The sequence below is a fragment of the Mesoplodon mirus genome, assembly GCF_964341445.2.
Source record: "Mesoplodon mirus genome assembly, chromosome: 4".
NCBI lineage: Eukaryota > Metazoa > Chordata > Mammalia > Artiodactyla > Ziphiidae > Mesoplodon > Mesoplodon mirus.
In genome coordinates, this window is record NC_138979.1 from 163,404,398 (window position 1) to 163,416,802 (window position 12,405).

General features: G+C 42.7%; 1 protein-coding gene across 1 annotated transcript in view; it reads right to left on the reverse strand.

The window, feature by feature from the left end:
• The window catches only part of SPTLC2 (serine palmitoyltransferase long chain base subunit 2), a 110,848-nt gene extending 99,037 nt beyond the window's left edge, over positions 1-11,811 (reverse strand). Inside the window, exon 1 of the mRNA XM_082618961.1 lies at positions 11,554-11,811. Coding sequence (XP_082475087.1) covers positions 11,554-11,682 — 129 coding nt within the window. The 5' untranslated portion in view covers positions 11,683-11,811. The remainder of the gene's footprint in view (positions 1-11,553) is intronic.
• Between the last annotated feature and the right edge of the window lie 594 nt (positions 11,812-12,405).

Sequence of the window (12,405 nt, forward strand, 5' to 3'; positions counted from 1 at the left end):
ATTTCGAGTAATTTTTCTGTACATGGTATAAGGCAGGGATCCAAGCTAGTCCTTTTACATGTGGACGTCCAGTTCCCCCGACACCATTTTTTTAAAAAGGTCATTCTTTCCCCCCCTTGAATTATCTACTCTTGTAAAAAAAAATCAACTGACCATAAATGTAAGGGTTTATTTCTGGACTCTCAATTATATTCCACTGATCTCCAACTTTGTTCTTCTTTTTCAAGACTTGGTCTATTCTGGGTCCCTTACATTTTCATATGAATTTTAGGATCAGCTTGTAAATATCACCAAAAAAACCAGGTGGGATTTCAATGAGTTGCACTGAATTTGCAGATCAATCTTAATATTAAGCCTTTCAATCCCTGAACATCGGATGTCTTTGCATTTATTTAAATCTTTTTTGATTTCTTTCAAAATGTTTTGTAGTTTTCAGTGTACAAGTCTTGCACTTTTTCTGTTGCATTTTTTCTAATCACTTAATTCTTTTTGATGCTACTGTGTGCAAAAGTTGTGCTTTGATGACACCAGGGTAATCACTCTATATGCTAAGGTCATAAACATTTTCTTTTATATGCTAGAGCTTTATATTTTTTGATGTTCACATATGAATATCTAACAACCTAGGATTGATTTTACAGAGTGGTGTGAAGTTGGGATCTATTTTTTTTTCCATACTACTTGTCTCAGCACCACTTAATAAAAAGGCAATCCATTCCCCACTGATTTGAAATGCCACCACCCTTATCTATCAAATTCCATATTCATAGTGTACTCTTTCTGGATTTTCTATTCTGCTCCATTTATATACCATCTGATCAAAATCTACTGCCTAAATAACTGTAGTTTTATGGCAAGTCTTATCATCTAATAAAGATGACTACTCCCAACTAATTTTTCTTCAAAACTGCCTTGGCTCTTCTTGGCCCTTTGCTTTTGCACATGCTTTTTAGAATCAATTTGTCAAGAAAGAATAAGAGAGAGGGAGGGAGAAAAAGAGAAGAAAAAAACACTTGGAGGGTAGGATTTTAACTGGAATTGCATTGTCTTAAAGATCAATTTGAGGAAACTGACACTTGTAACACATTTTCACCTGTTAATTTTAGGAACCCAAGCTGACTCTGTAACATATTTTGAGATAGTGGTTTTATTCATTTAAAGATACGGTTTGGATCACTTAAGTGGTGGTTCACTGCATTTTAGAAATCAGAAAAAAAATTGTAATCTTTAAACCTCCTTTAATTTATTTTACAAAATGATATTCTGATTTTATACACATGCACGCACACACACACACAAACACACACATCTTCTGGGTGAGCAATCTCATTTCTAGGCATTTATCCTAACAAAAAAACCCAAAAGTGTTAAGAGAAGTACAAAGGGCTCATATATCAGAAATACTGAGAAAAGTCTAAACATCATGCATGAGGATTGGTTAAATAAATTACGCTATGTATCTGTACTATGGAATTTATGCACCCTTTAAAAGAATGATGTTTGTGGGGGAGGGGCTATACAGGGGTAAGGGGAAGAAGGGTTATTATGGGATTACATGAAATCATGTGTGTGAAACATTTTTTCTTTTTTTGGCCATGCCACACAGTTTGCAGGATCTTAGCTCCCGGACCAAAAATTGAACCCGAGCCCTTGGCAGTGAAAGCACGGAGTCTTAGCCATTGGACTGCCAGGGAATTCCCCTGTGTGAAACTTCTGAAAATTGTAAAGCACTACAGAATTTACAGAATCTTTCATTCAACTAAAAAAAAAAAAAAATACATTGTAGGGACTTCCCTGGTGGTCCAGTGGTTAAAAATCCACCTTCAAGTGCAAGGGACGCGGTCCGATCCCTGGTCGGGGAACTAAGATCCCACATGCCGCAGGGCAACTAAGCCCACGCCACAACTACTGAGCTTGCGTGCTGCAACTAGAGAGCCCGCACACTCTGGAGCCCGTGCACCACAACTAGAGAGAAGCCTGTGCTGCAACGAAGGATCCCTCATGCCGCAACGAAGACCCCGCGTGCCGCAACGAAGACCCAACAAAGCCAAATAAATAGGTAAATAATATTTTTAAAAATACATTGTAAAAAAATGATGTTTGTCTCTACTGACTGATGATAGATTATATTCATGACACTAAGAGAAAAAAACTGTAAAATAGATGTAGTACAATCTCTTGTATGTAAAATTGTAACCCACTCCCTCTCACATTTATATATATATATATATATATAAACACACACATACACACATTTATATGTATATATATACACACACACATATATAAATATATGGCAGGATATATATCAAAATGTTACAGTATTTATCTCCAGGTTATAGAATTTCAGGAGATAAAGCTGACCCTTGAACAATGCTGCAGTTAATCCCAGTATAATTTATAGTTGGCTCTCCGTATCCAAGGTTCCTTCACATCCACAGATTCAACCAACCACAGACTGTGCAGTACTGTAGCATTTACTATTGAATAATATCTGCATAGAAGTGAACTGGTGCAGTACAGACCTGAGTTGCTCAAGGGTCAACTGAATTTATTTTCTTCATATTTTAATGTGTTGGTTTAATGTTCTGCAAGTATGGTATTTTTCCAACTCCTATATTTTCATATAAAATAGTATGTAAAGTATGTTGACTTTACAAGAGAAACACTACATCTGTTCATTTTAAATCTTATTGAAAATATGCAAATTTTCAAGAAATACTTGTTTTTAAAACTAAAAAATTTAGAACTTTCAAGTATATAAACTCTTGTACAGAGTGTAACACAGGTGCTAGTCTACTTAAGGGCAAACTCTCCCCACTGAAATTTTAAATCCCCACGAGAGAGGGTTGTTGGGTTCATTTTGGCATAGGTACCTACCGCTGTGCCAGTCAGTTATGACCCAGGAAATCGGTCATATTGCACAGATGTGACCACCAGGGACCCACCCCTGGTATAAGGGAGTATTCCCAGAGAAGGGAGACTGATGCAAACTGGGTTGCCTTTCCAGTTCGTGTCAACTACGAAGCCAGAGTGCAGGGCACGGTGTTAACAGGCCTAGAACATGTTAGAGGTGGAATAGAGCTCAGAAGAAGATGCGGAATTTGTGGCAGAGCTGCACTGGTATGCAAATCTCCTATTACATCCGCCTGTCATACCCTGATGCTTATCTAGAGATGGGAAAGTGCTACAGACCTGTGAGTGGCAAGTGAAAATAATAACTCCTGTGCAGAACATCACTGCCCAGAGTGCACAGGATGACACTGACTGAACTCCTGCAGTGCATATATACTTGGAGGTCTGCATTTTTGAGTTTTCAGTAGGAATATGGTAATGTCAAAATATAGGTTTGTTTCACAGCTGGCTTTGGAAGCACTCCTTAGTCCATTCCATATGAGATACTTACCCACAAAAATTCGGGAACTTATCCTGATTGCAAGAAAAAATGTGGACTCCCTACTTTTCAAAATTTGCCTGCCAAGAAAAAGAAGACGCTTCTGGAAATATATGTTCAGAGTGTGGCACAGCTTGTGTGATGGGCGTAAAGCTCCAAACTATTTCCTCTAGTATGGGTAGCAGGCAGTAGTGAGAGGCTAGTACATTTCAGTAAAATTCCAAGAAAAGATCAGCCTCTATAATCAACTCTCAAGAGATGAAATCTGTTGTCACCCTAATATCTAATTTAAACTCCTCAAAAATTACCAGTAAGTTCTGAATTGCCAAATCCAGTGACATGACAGAGTAAGACAAAGAATACAACCCAGGCTCTATTAACTTCCTAACTGGGCTAGTTATTTAAATGATTTGGAATTCAGCCTTATTTGTAAAATGGAGATAATATTCACCTACCAAGGGCCCTGTGAAGGTCAGATAGGTTAAAAGGCTGGGAGAGGCCCTGGGCACAGTAAATGATACCTATTACTATTATTATTCTTGGTTTCTGACCACCAAGATGTTGCTTACCACTGCTTAAAGAAACACCCTCGGGCTTCCCTGGTGGCGTAACGGTTAAGAATCTGCCTGCCAATGCAAGGGATACGGACGGGTTCGAGCCCTGGTCCGGGAAGACCCCACATACCGCGGAGCAGCTAAGCCTGTGCGCCACAACTACTGAGCCTGTGTGCCACAACTACTGTGCACAGCAATGAAGACCCAACACAGCCAAAAATAAATAATAAATAAATAATTAAATACATAATTTCTCTAAAAAAAAAAGAAACACCCTCCATCTCCTTGGGCTTTCACACACCACTTGCCAACACTTGTTCTTTCTCAATCAACCTTCTGCAGCAGTGGTGTGTGTCTGTGCTTTGCCTTCTCGCAAGAACATCGATTCCCCAATATTACATCCTTCGTGTCTCCTCTTCTTGCTTAATGCCCTCTTCTATCTACTTTACCAATTCCCATGGCTTTAACTACCACCCATTCATTCCTTCAACTAAGATTTCCTGAGCTCCTATTGCATACCAGGCACAATTCAAAGAGTAAAACCTCAGATGTTTGCTGAAGGGGCTTACTTATTAGGCAGCAAGAGGCTTATTTAGAATAATTCAAAACCACCACATTTGACAGGTCAGTACTTTATCTGTACGGTAGTTTCTAAAGCTTTCCAAGTCATAAAAGTTGTTGAATATTTTCCCCGACCTCAATATGTATTATTTGGAGTTAGGCTGGATCACACCCATAGTCTCAGTATAACTGCATATTTCACTGTACTTAGAAATCATCAGAAAGCTGGGACTTCCCTGGTGGTCCACTGGTTAAGAATCTGCCTTCCAATGCAGGGGACGCGGGTTCGATCCCTGGTCGGGGAACTAAGATCCCACACGCAGTGGGGCAACTAAACCCGCACACCGCATCTACTGAGCCTGCTCACCACAACTAGAGAGAAGCCCCTGCACCGCAACGAAGAGCCCTTGCGCAGCAATGAAAGATCCCGCGTGCTGCAACTAAGACCTGCTGTAGCCAAATAAATAAATAAATATTTTTAAAAATAATAATAATAAAAACAAACAAAAATGAGCCATCAACACAAGGGTTATCTCAATCCTTTAGGGTCTTACAGTACACATGTATTTTTTCTACAATCAGAAGCAAAAATTATTTTAAAACAAAAGGAAAAATTGCCACCTTAACCTTCACAATGGGTTTTGAAGGTAGTCTTAAAGACAACAAATGTTAAGATAAATTTTCTGAGCTTAAATTAGTCAAGAGCAAAAGGCTTACTTGCTTAATGGGTTTAATGGGTCACAAATTACAAATTATATTATTGAAGCCTTCTTAGAAGCTATTCAGAAGGCAACTGGCTTTTGAGGCCACAAACCATGTATTTAACCAAATAAGGCACACCCACTCAGAATGCAAACACAGCCTCTACCCATCCTCTCAATTGCCTATTCTGCCAATAAACACTGCTTCTTTCTTTCAAAAATGGAATCTGATTGAATCTCAACCAATTAACTACTCGTTCAGAACACTATGAAGTTTCTGGGGCACCTAGTCCAACCTTAAAAAGTGGGCAAGTCTGCATTCCCTGAATATCCAAGTTCTAAAATACTATATTAAGAATACAGTGATTTATATATTAAACACGGGTCTCATTTCCCAAGAATTTTTATTAAAGAGAATTCCTGAGTACCTCAAATGACTCTGGAATCTTTCACATCCAACTAGTAAGACTTGAAATGTTCTTCCCCTTGGAACAAAAAGCATTTGAAACAAAAATCTAGTCCCACAAGCTGTAAACAGTTAACAACATTATTTTTGCAAAGCTTTGAGGTCTTTGGATGTCTCATCAGGCCCTGAAAAACTTGAACAGGTATACTGGCCATTCTAGCTACTCCTCCAGTTCCTGTGGCATAACTAACTTCTCCTTTTCCCAGGTAATGTTTCCTCTCAGTGGAAACAAAAGCCTAGTAGCTACTTAGTAAACCACCTCTCATTAGTTATTCATTTGCCTTCTTCTAAGTATAAGAAGCAAAACCAGCACTTTGTTCTTTCTACTTTTCTTATCATTTAAATAAGAACATAACTTGTGCCCTAATTCCTCCTTAAGAATCTTATTTATTCTGGCAGCTAGAAGGCTATCATCCTTCTAATGTCTCATTAAAACTATTCCTGGGCTTCCCTGGTGGCGCAGTGGTTGAGAGTCCGCCTGCCGATGCAGGGGACACAGGTTCGTGCCCCGGTCCGGGAGGATCCCACATGCCGCAGAGCGGCTGGGCCCGTGAGCCATGGCCGCTGAGCCTGCACGTCCGGAGCCTGTGCTCCGCCACGGGAGAGGCCACAACAGTGAGAGGCCCGCATACCGCAAAAAAAAAAACCCACTATTCCTAAAGGGAAGAATCTTAGGTCCAAACTCTCTCAAAGGCAGATAATTTTTTTCTTCCATATTTGTTAGCTAAGTAAGGAAGGTTAAATGTGTGAACAAATCTCAAAAGTTCTTTAAAGAAATGGAAGACCAAAAGAAAGTAATGTTAACAAGGGGCTTTAAAAGTAGGAACCAACTGTATTATATTTCAGGTGCAACCAAAATATGGCATTTATTTAATCAAATGTTAAATCCACAGTAATAAACTCTTGGTAATTAAGATCACTGAATACTCCAAATCGCTGCTGAGAAAATTTCCTGCAAAGCCTCTAGAGGTCTTTAAAAATAGGATAGAATCATCTATCCAGATTAGTTTTAATAAAGTCCTACAAATAGAAAAGGGAATGAATTACATAAACCCCTAAAGGTTCCTTCCAGCTCTAATTCTGCCAAAGCTTCCAATTCTCTTTCTAAGTTTCCTTAATACTAATTGCTACCTGTTACCTCAAAAAAGGCTGACCCGCTTCTCTCACTCCTCTGAATGGCAGGGAGGAAAAATTACGGTTTCTCTTCCTTGTGAAAACTCTATCTACCGTCATCATTAAAAAACAGTAATGTCTACACCCATAAGGATGGCTACCGTAAAGAAAAAACCTAATTCTCCTACGATGTCTCTCCTTTACTCTCACACTACCTTGCCGCTAACACTTCTGACCAGATGTTTGGGGGGTGGGGAGTACACACCACTAAGCAATACTGTGACATCAGCTGGGTGTCCTACATTGTTTTTTCCTTTTTTTAAAAATTGAAGTATATAGTTAATTTACAACATGGTGTTAGTTTCAAGTGTAGGTGTCCTACAATTTAACTTACTTCTATCACTATCTACCTGGAGATAGCGGCAGATCCCACAGGTAAGGGCTCAGTCCCACAAGACTGCCTCCACCTCGACTTCAGATGCCAATCTCAATTTCAGGTTGTCACCTGTGCTTCTGACCAACCAGAGGTTCCTGGGACTCTCTCTTCGTAGAGCAGCTCACAGAACTCAGGGAAATTGTTTACTTACTGTTTACCAGTTTATTATAAAGGATCCAGATGAACACCCAGATGGAAGAGATATGTAGGGCAGGGAAAGTAGGGAGGGTCACAGAGCTTCCAGCTGTGCCACTCTCCCAGCATCTCCATGTAGTCAGCAGCCCAGAAGCTCTCTAAACCCAGTACTTTGGGGACTTTTATGGAGGCTTCATCATGCAGGCATGATTGATCATTAACTCCATTTCCAGCCTCTCTCCCCTCTCTGGAGAATTGTGGGGTGGGGCTGAGAATTCCAAGCTTCTATTCATGGCTTGGTCTTTCTGGTGACCCCATCCAGGAGCCCACAAAGAGTCAGCTCATTAAAACTAAAGATGTTTCTATTGTCTAGGAAATGTCAAGGGATGTAGGAGCTCTGTGTCAGAAACTGGAGGTCAAAGACGAAACATTAGGACAAAAGATGCTCCTAGTGCTCTTATCACTTAGGAAACTACACAGGTTTTAGGAGCTCTATGCCAGCAGCAAAGGAAGTTATATACATATATTTTTTGTCCCTATAATCTCACAGCTACTATCAAAAAAAAAAAAAACAGAACAATTGTTGGTGAGACTGTGGAGAAATTGGAACCCTTGTGCACTACTGATGGAAATGTAAAATGGTGCAGCCACTGTGTAAACAGTACGGTGTTACCTCAAAAAATTAAAAATACAATTACCACATGATCCAGCAGTTCCACTGCTAGGTATATACCCAAAAGAATTCATGGTCTAGGGCCTCCCTGGTGGCGCAGTGGTTGAGAGTCCGCCTGCCGATGCAGGGGACACGGGTTCGTGCCCCGGTCTGGGAAGATCCCACATGCCGCGGAGCGGCTGGGCCCGTGAGCCATGGCCGCTGAGCCTGCGCGTCTGGAGCCTGTGCTCCGCAACGGGAGAGGCCACAACAGTGAGAGGCCCGCGTAGCGCAAAAATAAAAAAAAAAAGAATTCATGGTCTAAGAGATATTTGTACATGCATGTTGACAGTGTCATTATTCACAACAACTGAAACATGGAAGCAACCTGAGTGTACACTGACACATGAATGGCTAAGCAAAATGTGGTATATACATACAATGGAATATTATTCAGCCTTAAAAAGGAAGTAAATTCTGATACATGCTACAACATGCATGAACCATGAGGATGTTATGATAAAGGAAATAAAGTCAGTCACAAAAAGACAAGTACTTTTACTTATACGAGGTACTTATGGTAGTCAAACTCCTAGAGACAGAAAGCAGAATGGTGGTTGCCAGGGACTGGGAGGAGGGGAGAATGCAGAGATACTGTTTAACGGGTACAGAGTTTCAGTTTTACATGATGAAAAGAGTTATGGAGATGGATGGTGGTGATGGCTGCATAACATTATGAGTGTATTTAATTCCACTGAATTGTACACTTAAAAATGGTTAAGATGGTAAATTTTATGTTATGTGTATTTTACCACACACACAAAAAAATTTTGGAAAAAAAAACACCCAGAAAACAAAACCAAACAGTAACGTCTGATTGTTTCATAACGTCCTTTCTACCACAGGAGCTATTTACTCAAACTCCAAACCCAAATCCAACAAAGAGGCAAGCATATACAGACTCCTGAGAGGGTAGAGGGATCTTAGAAGTTTCTAACTTCTCTTCTGTTCGTTAAAAGACAAATGGTGGAATATGTGAGGAAATGAACTTATGTCCTGGGTTTAAAAACCCTGTTACAGGGCTTCCCTGGTGGCACAGTGGTTAAGAATCTGCCTGCCAGTTCAGGGGACATGGGTCCGGGAAGATCCCACATGCCACGGAGCAACTAAGCCCATGCGCCACAACTACTGAGACTGTGCTCTAGAGCCCACAAGCCACAACTACTGAGTCCACGTGCCACAACTACTGAAGCCCGCGCGCCTAGAGCTGGTGCTCCACAACAAGAGAAGCCACCGCAATGAGAAGCCTGCGCATGGCAACAAAGAGTAGCCCCAACTAGAGAAATCTTGTGTGCAGCAACTAGAGAAATCTTGTGTGCAGCAACCAAAGCCCAACGCAGCCAAAAATAAATAAGTTTATATTTTTTTTAAAAACCCTGTTACACTCTATTTTAGTAAAGGCAAGACACACACCTGTGCACTGGACATCTTATGTGTATTTTTACGGCATAATTGGCAGCACTTCCCCCAGAAACTGGGGAAAAATACACAGGGCTTGGAGCACTAGCACATTACTTTAATCGAAACAAAAACAACTTTAAAAAATATTTTAAAGATACTCTTGCTCTCATGAAGTTTCTTTTGCTTAAGGAAAAAGAAACGGGGAAATAAAACACCCCACAGACAATAGTCCTCCTATTAGTGTAAAAGCAACATACCTAAAGTCTTTGTTTTAAAAAGACTCCTGAGAAATTGTTTTCTAGAAGAGATACTGCAGCCCTAAACATTCTTTAGGGCATTCCACCAGACCATTCTTCCAAATGCCACCATTGTGCCTTGAGTGAAAAATTTCACTAAAATATATTAGAAAAAGACAGGCAGCTTTTCCAGTTATACAGATTTTTAAATTTCATGTTAGCAACTTGATATTTCTTCATCTTATCAGTCAGCAATCTCTGAAGAAATGTCATGCCCACCCATGCTAAACTGTTCAGGATTATGGGAGGGAGAAATCTGATTTACTACTAACTCAGAACATAAGTGTGTTAAGTGAAAAGAGCACTTAAACACAAAGCACCTCTATCGTGTGGACACCTTGCTCTTGATTTCCTTCTCCCTCTTAAAAATCACAACGCACTCATTGGCCTGCAATGTATTTTCTAACTCCCACCATTAGGTTTCCCTTTTACAATTTATACCACAACAATTTTGTCTTATTAGCCATTTACACTGCTGGGAAAACAACTTTTTCCATGGCTTACAATAAGCTGATTCTTATCACTTCCTGTCTCACACAATTATTTCTTCAAAAATGAAAACAGATTTTTTGAATCTGTATATTATGTTGCCTTACACCTTACAACTTCAGGGGAGGTCAAGTCTCTTTTATGTATTTCCCCCCAACTCTTGTGGTCTTAATATCTCAACCTGACCAGGAGAAATGCTTTATTTTCTGTTTCACACCAAACAGTAACAGGCCTATCTCTCCTATCTACTGACTGGGGGGAGAAGGCTGCCAGATATTTATGGTAATGCCAAATTACAACAGTCACATTTCCTGCCGTGGGGAACGGATTATTTGTGAAAAAAAAATGATCTCCTTAATTTCTTAAAGAGATTTATAAGTACCAAAGTCAACTGCAGACATCTCAACACTCTCTTCCACCAACACTGACCTTGCATCTTTTAAACCAACTCATCGTTAAAAATACATTTCAGCAGAATAGCTGTCAGTCCAGAGAACGTGAAGCTTGATAATAATTACTGCCTTGAATTCAGAACTTTTCAAAATATTTCAGAACTGCCTGGACTGAGTTGGTGATTCAGCCTTGGTGAATTAGTACAGACTCATCACAAGTCACCACCAGGCTAAACCATCCCCTTGTGAGATAGCACTCTTGCTCAAGGGGTCAGCAGGACCACCTAACTCAACCTGGAGCCCGAGATGGGGTCTCACCTCGGGCCAAGACCATAACGCTTTTTAGGCTCTGGACCGGGTTCACTGCCAGACTTGTGGTCCAAGGCCTTACTTGTAGACGGGGGTAGGTACGGGGTAGGAAAAGACTGGGTGTGTTTCCGCCTGGTACCACCTCCTAACTTGCTTTGCCTCCTGAGGATCCTAAATGTGGTTTTCCCTGGAGGGCTTCAGAGCTCTAGGAGGAAGCAACCACCCGAAGGCCATAGGAGGGAGCCTCGGGGGAATCCTCCTGGGGTCCGAGGGGGGCACTCCCTGCCTCTCCTGGGGGCAGCCCCACTTCTGGCGGGATCGGGTAGAGGAAGTAGAGCCCAACCTCCGGCGGGAGGAGAGGAAAACCTCAGGCGCGGAGAGACGGGCGAGCCCCAGCGCCGCCCTTGAGCCTTCCGGCCGGGGGCAGGCCCAGTCAGTGCCCGGACACTGCCGCCAGCACACCTGAGCCGCGCCCGGCCCCGCAGACAGTCACCGCGACCCCGCCCGGCCCCGCCGCCCCTCCGCAAGGGCGCCAGCCCGCGGGGTCCCGGCCCACCGCCCCCAGCCCGGCCCGGCCGCCTGGTCCCACAGTACCTGGCTGGCAGCGGCTGCGGCAGTAGCGGCGCTGCTCCTCACGTACCCGTTGCGCACCTCCCCGTTCGCCACGCAGTCTTTCGCCCGCACCGGGCGACGGCAGCAGCACCCTCCGGGCTCCGTCCGCATCGTCCCGGCAGCACTAGGCGCAAGGCAGAATCCGTAAGCGGCGACCGAGGCGGCAGCAGCTCCAAGTCCCGCTCCGCACCCCTCCAACCTCCCCGAAACCGGAAATGGCTGCACGCCGCCGCCAATTCCCTGCCGGGCCGTCACATGAGGGCGGGACCCACTCCCCCCAGAAGCAGCGGCTCGCCGTAGGCTGGGCCCGGGAGCTGGAGACCAGGCGGGGCGCGCAGGAGTGTCGTGAGCCTGAGGACTGCTGACCAATCTGGAGGAGGAGGAGGCGGACCCCAGGCGCTTACCTGGCCAATCACGGAATGAAATAAAACGGCTCGCGGGTGTCAAGGGGGTTTTCTGAAGCGACCTTTGGACCTAGGACCTGGTCTCTAGAGCGGGTTCCCTCTTCTGGACAGGTGGCACCCTCTCTGCCCTTGCCTCCCGGGAAGTTCTCGGGTTTGAATCCCAGCCCTTAATTTAATTAGCTAATTCTTCTGTGGGTTTTTATAGTACGCCTTTTTCGACATTCCCTCCCCATTCTTCAATATGTATCATACATTAACACATTTTAAGTAATGATTCGGGTGTCTCTTTGCCCTTCACATCTGTCCCTATCAGGGTTTTCTGTACAACTTCCTTTTAAGAACACTTCCTTGAAAGTCAAGAAACCTGGTCTTGTTCCAGTTCTGCCAGTAACCAGAAGCTAAACCTTGAGTGTTTAACCACTTTAGGAGC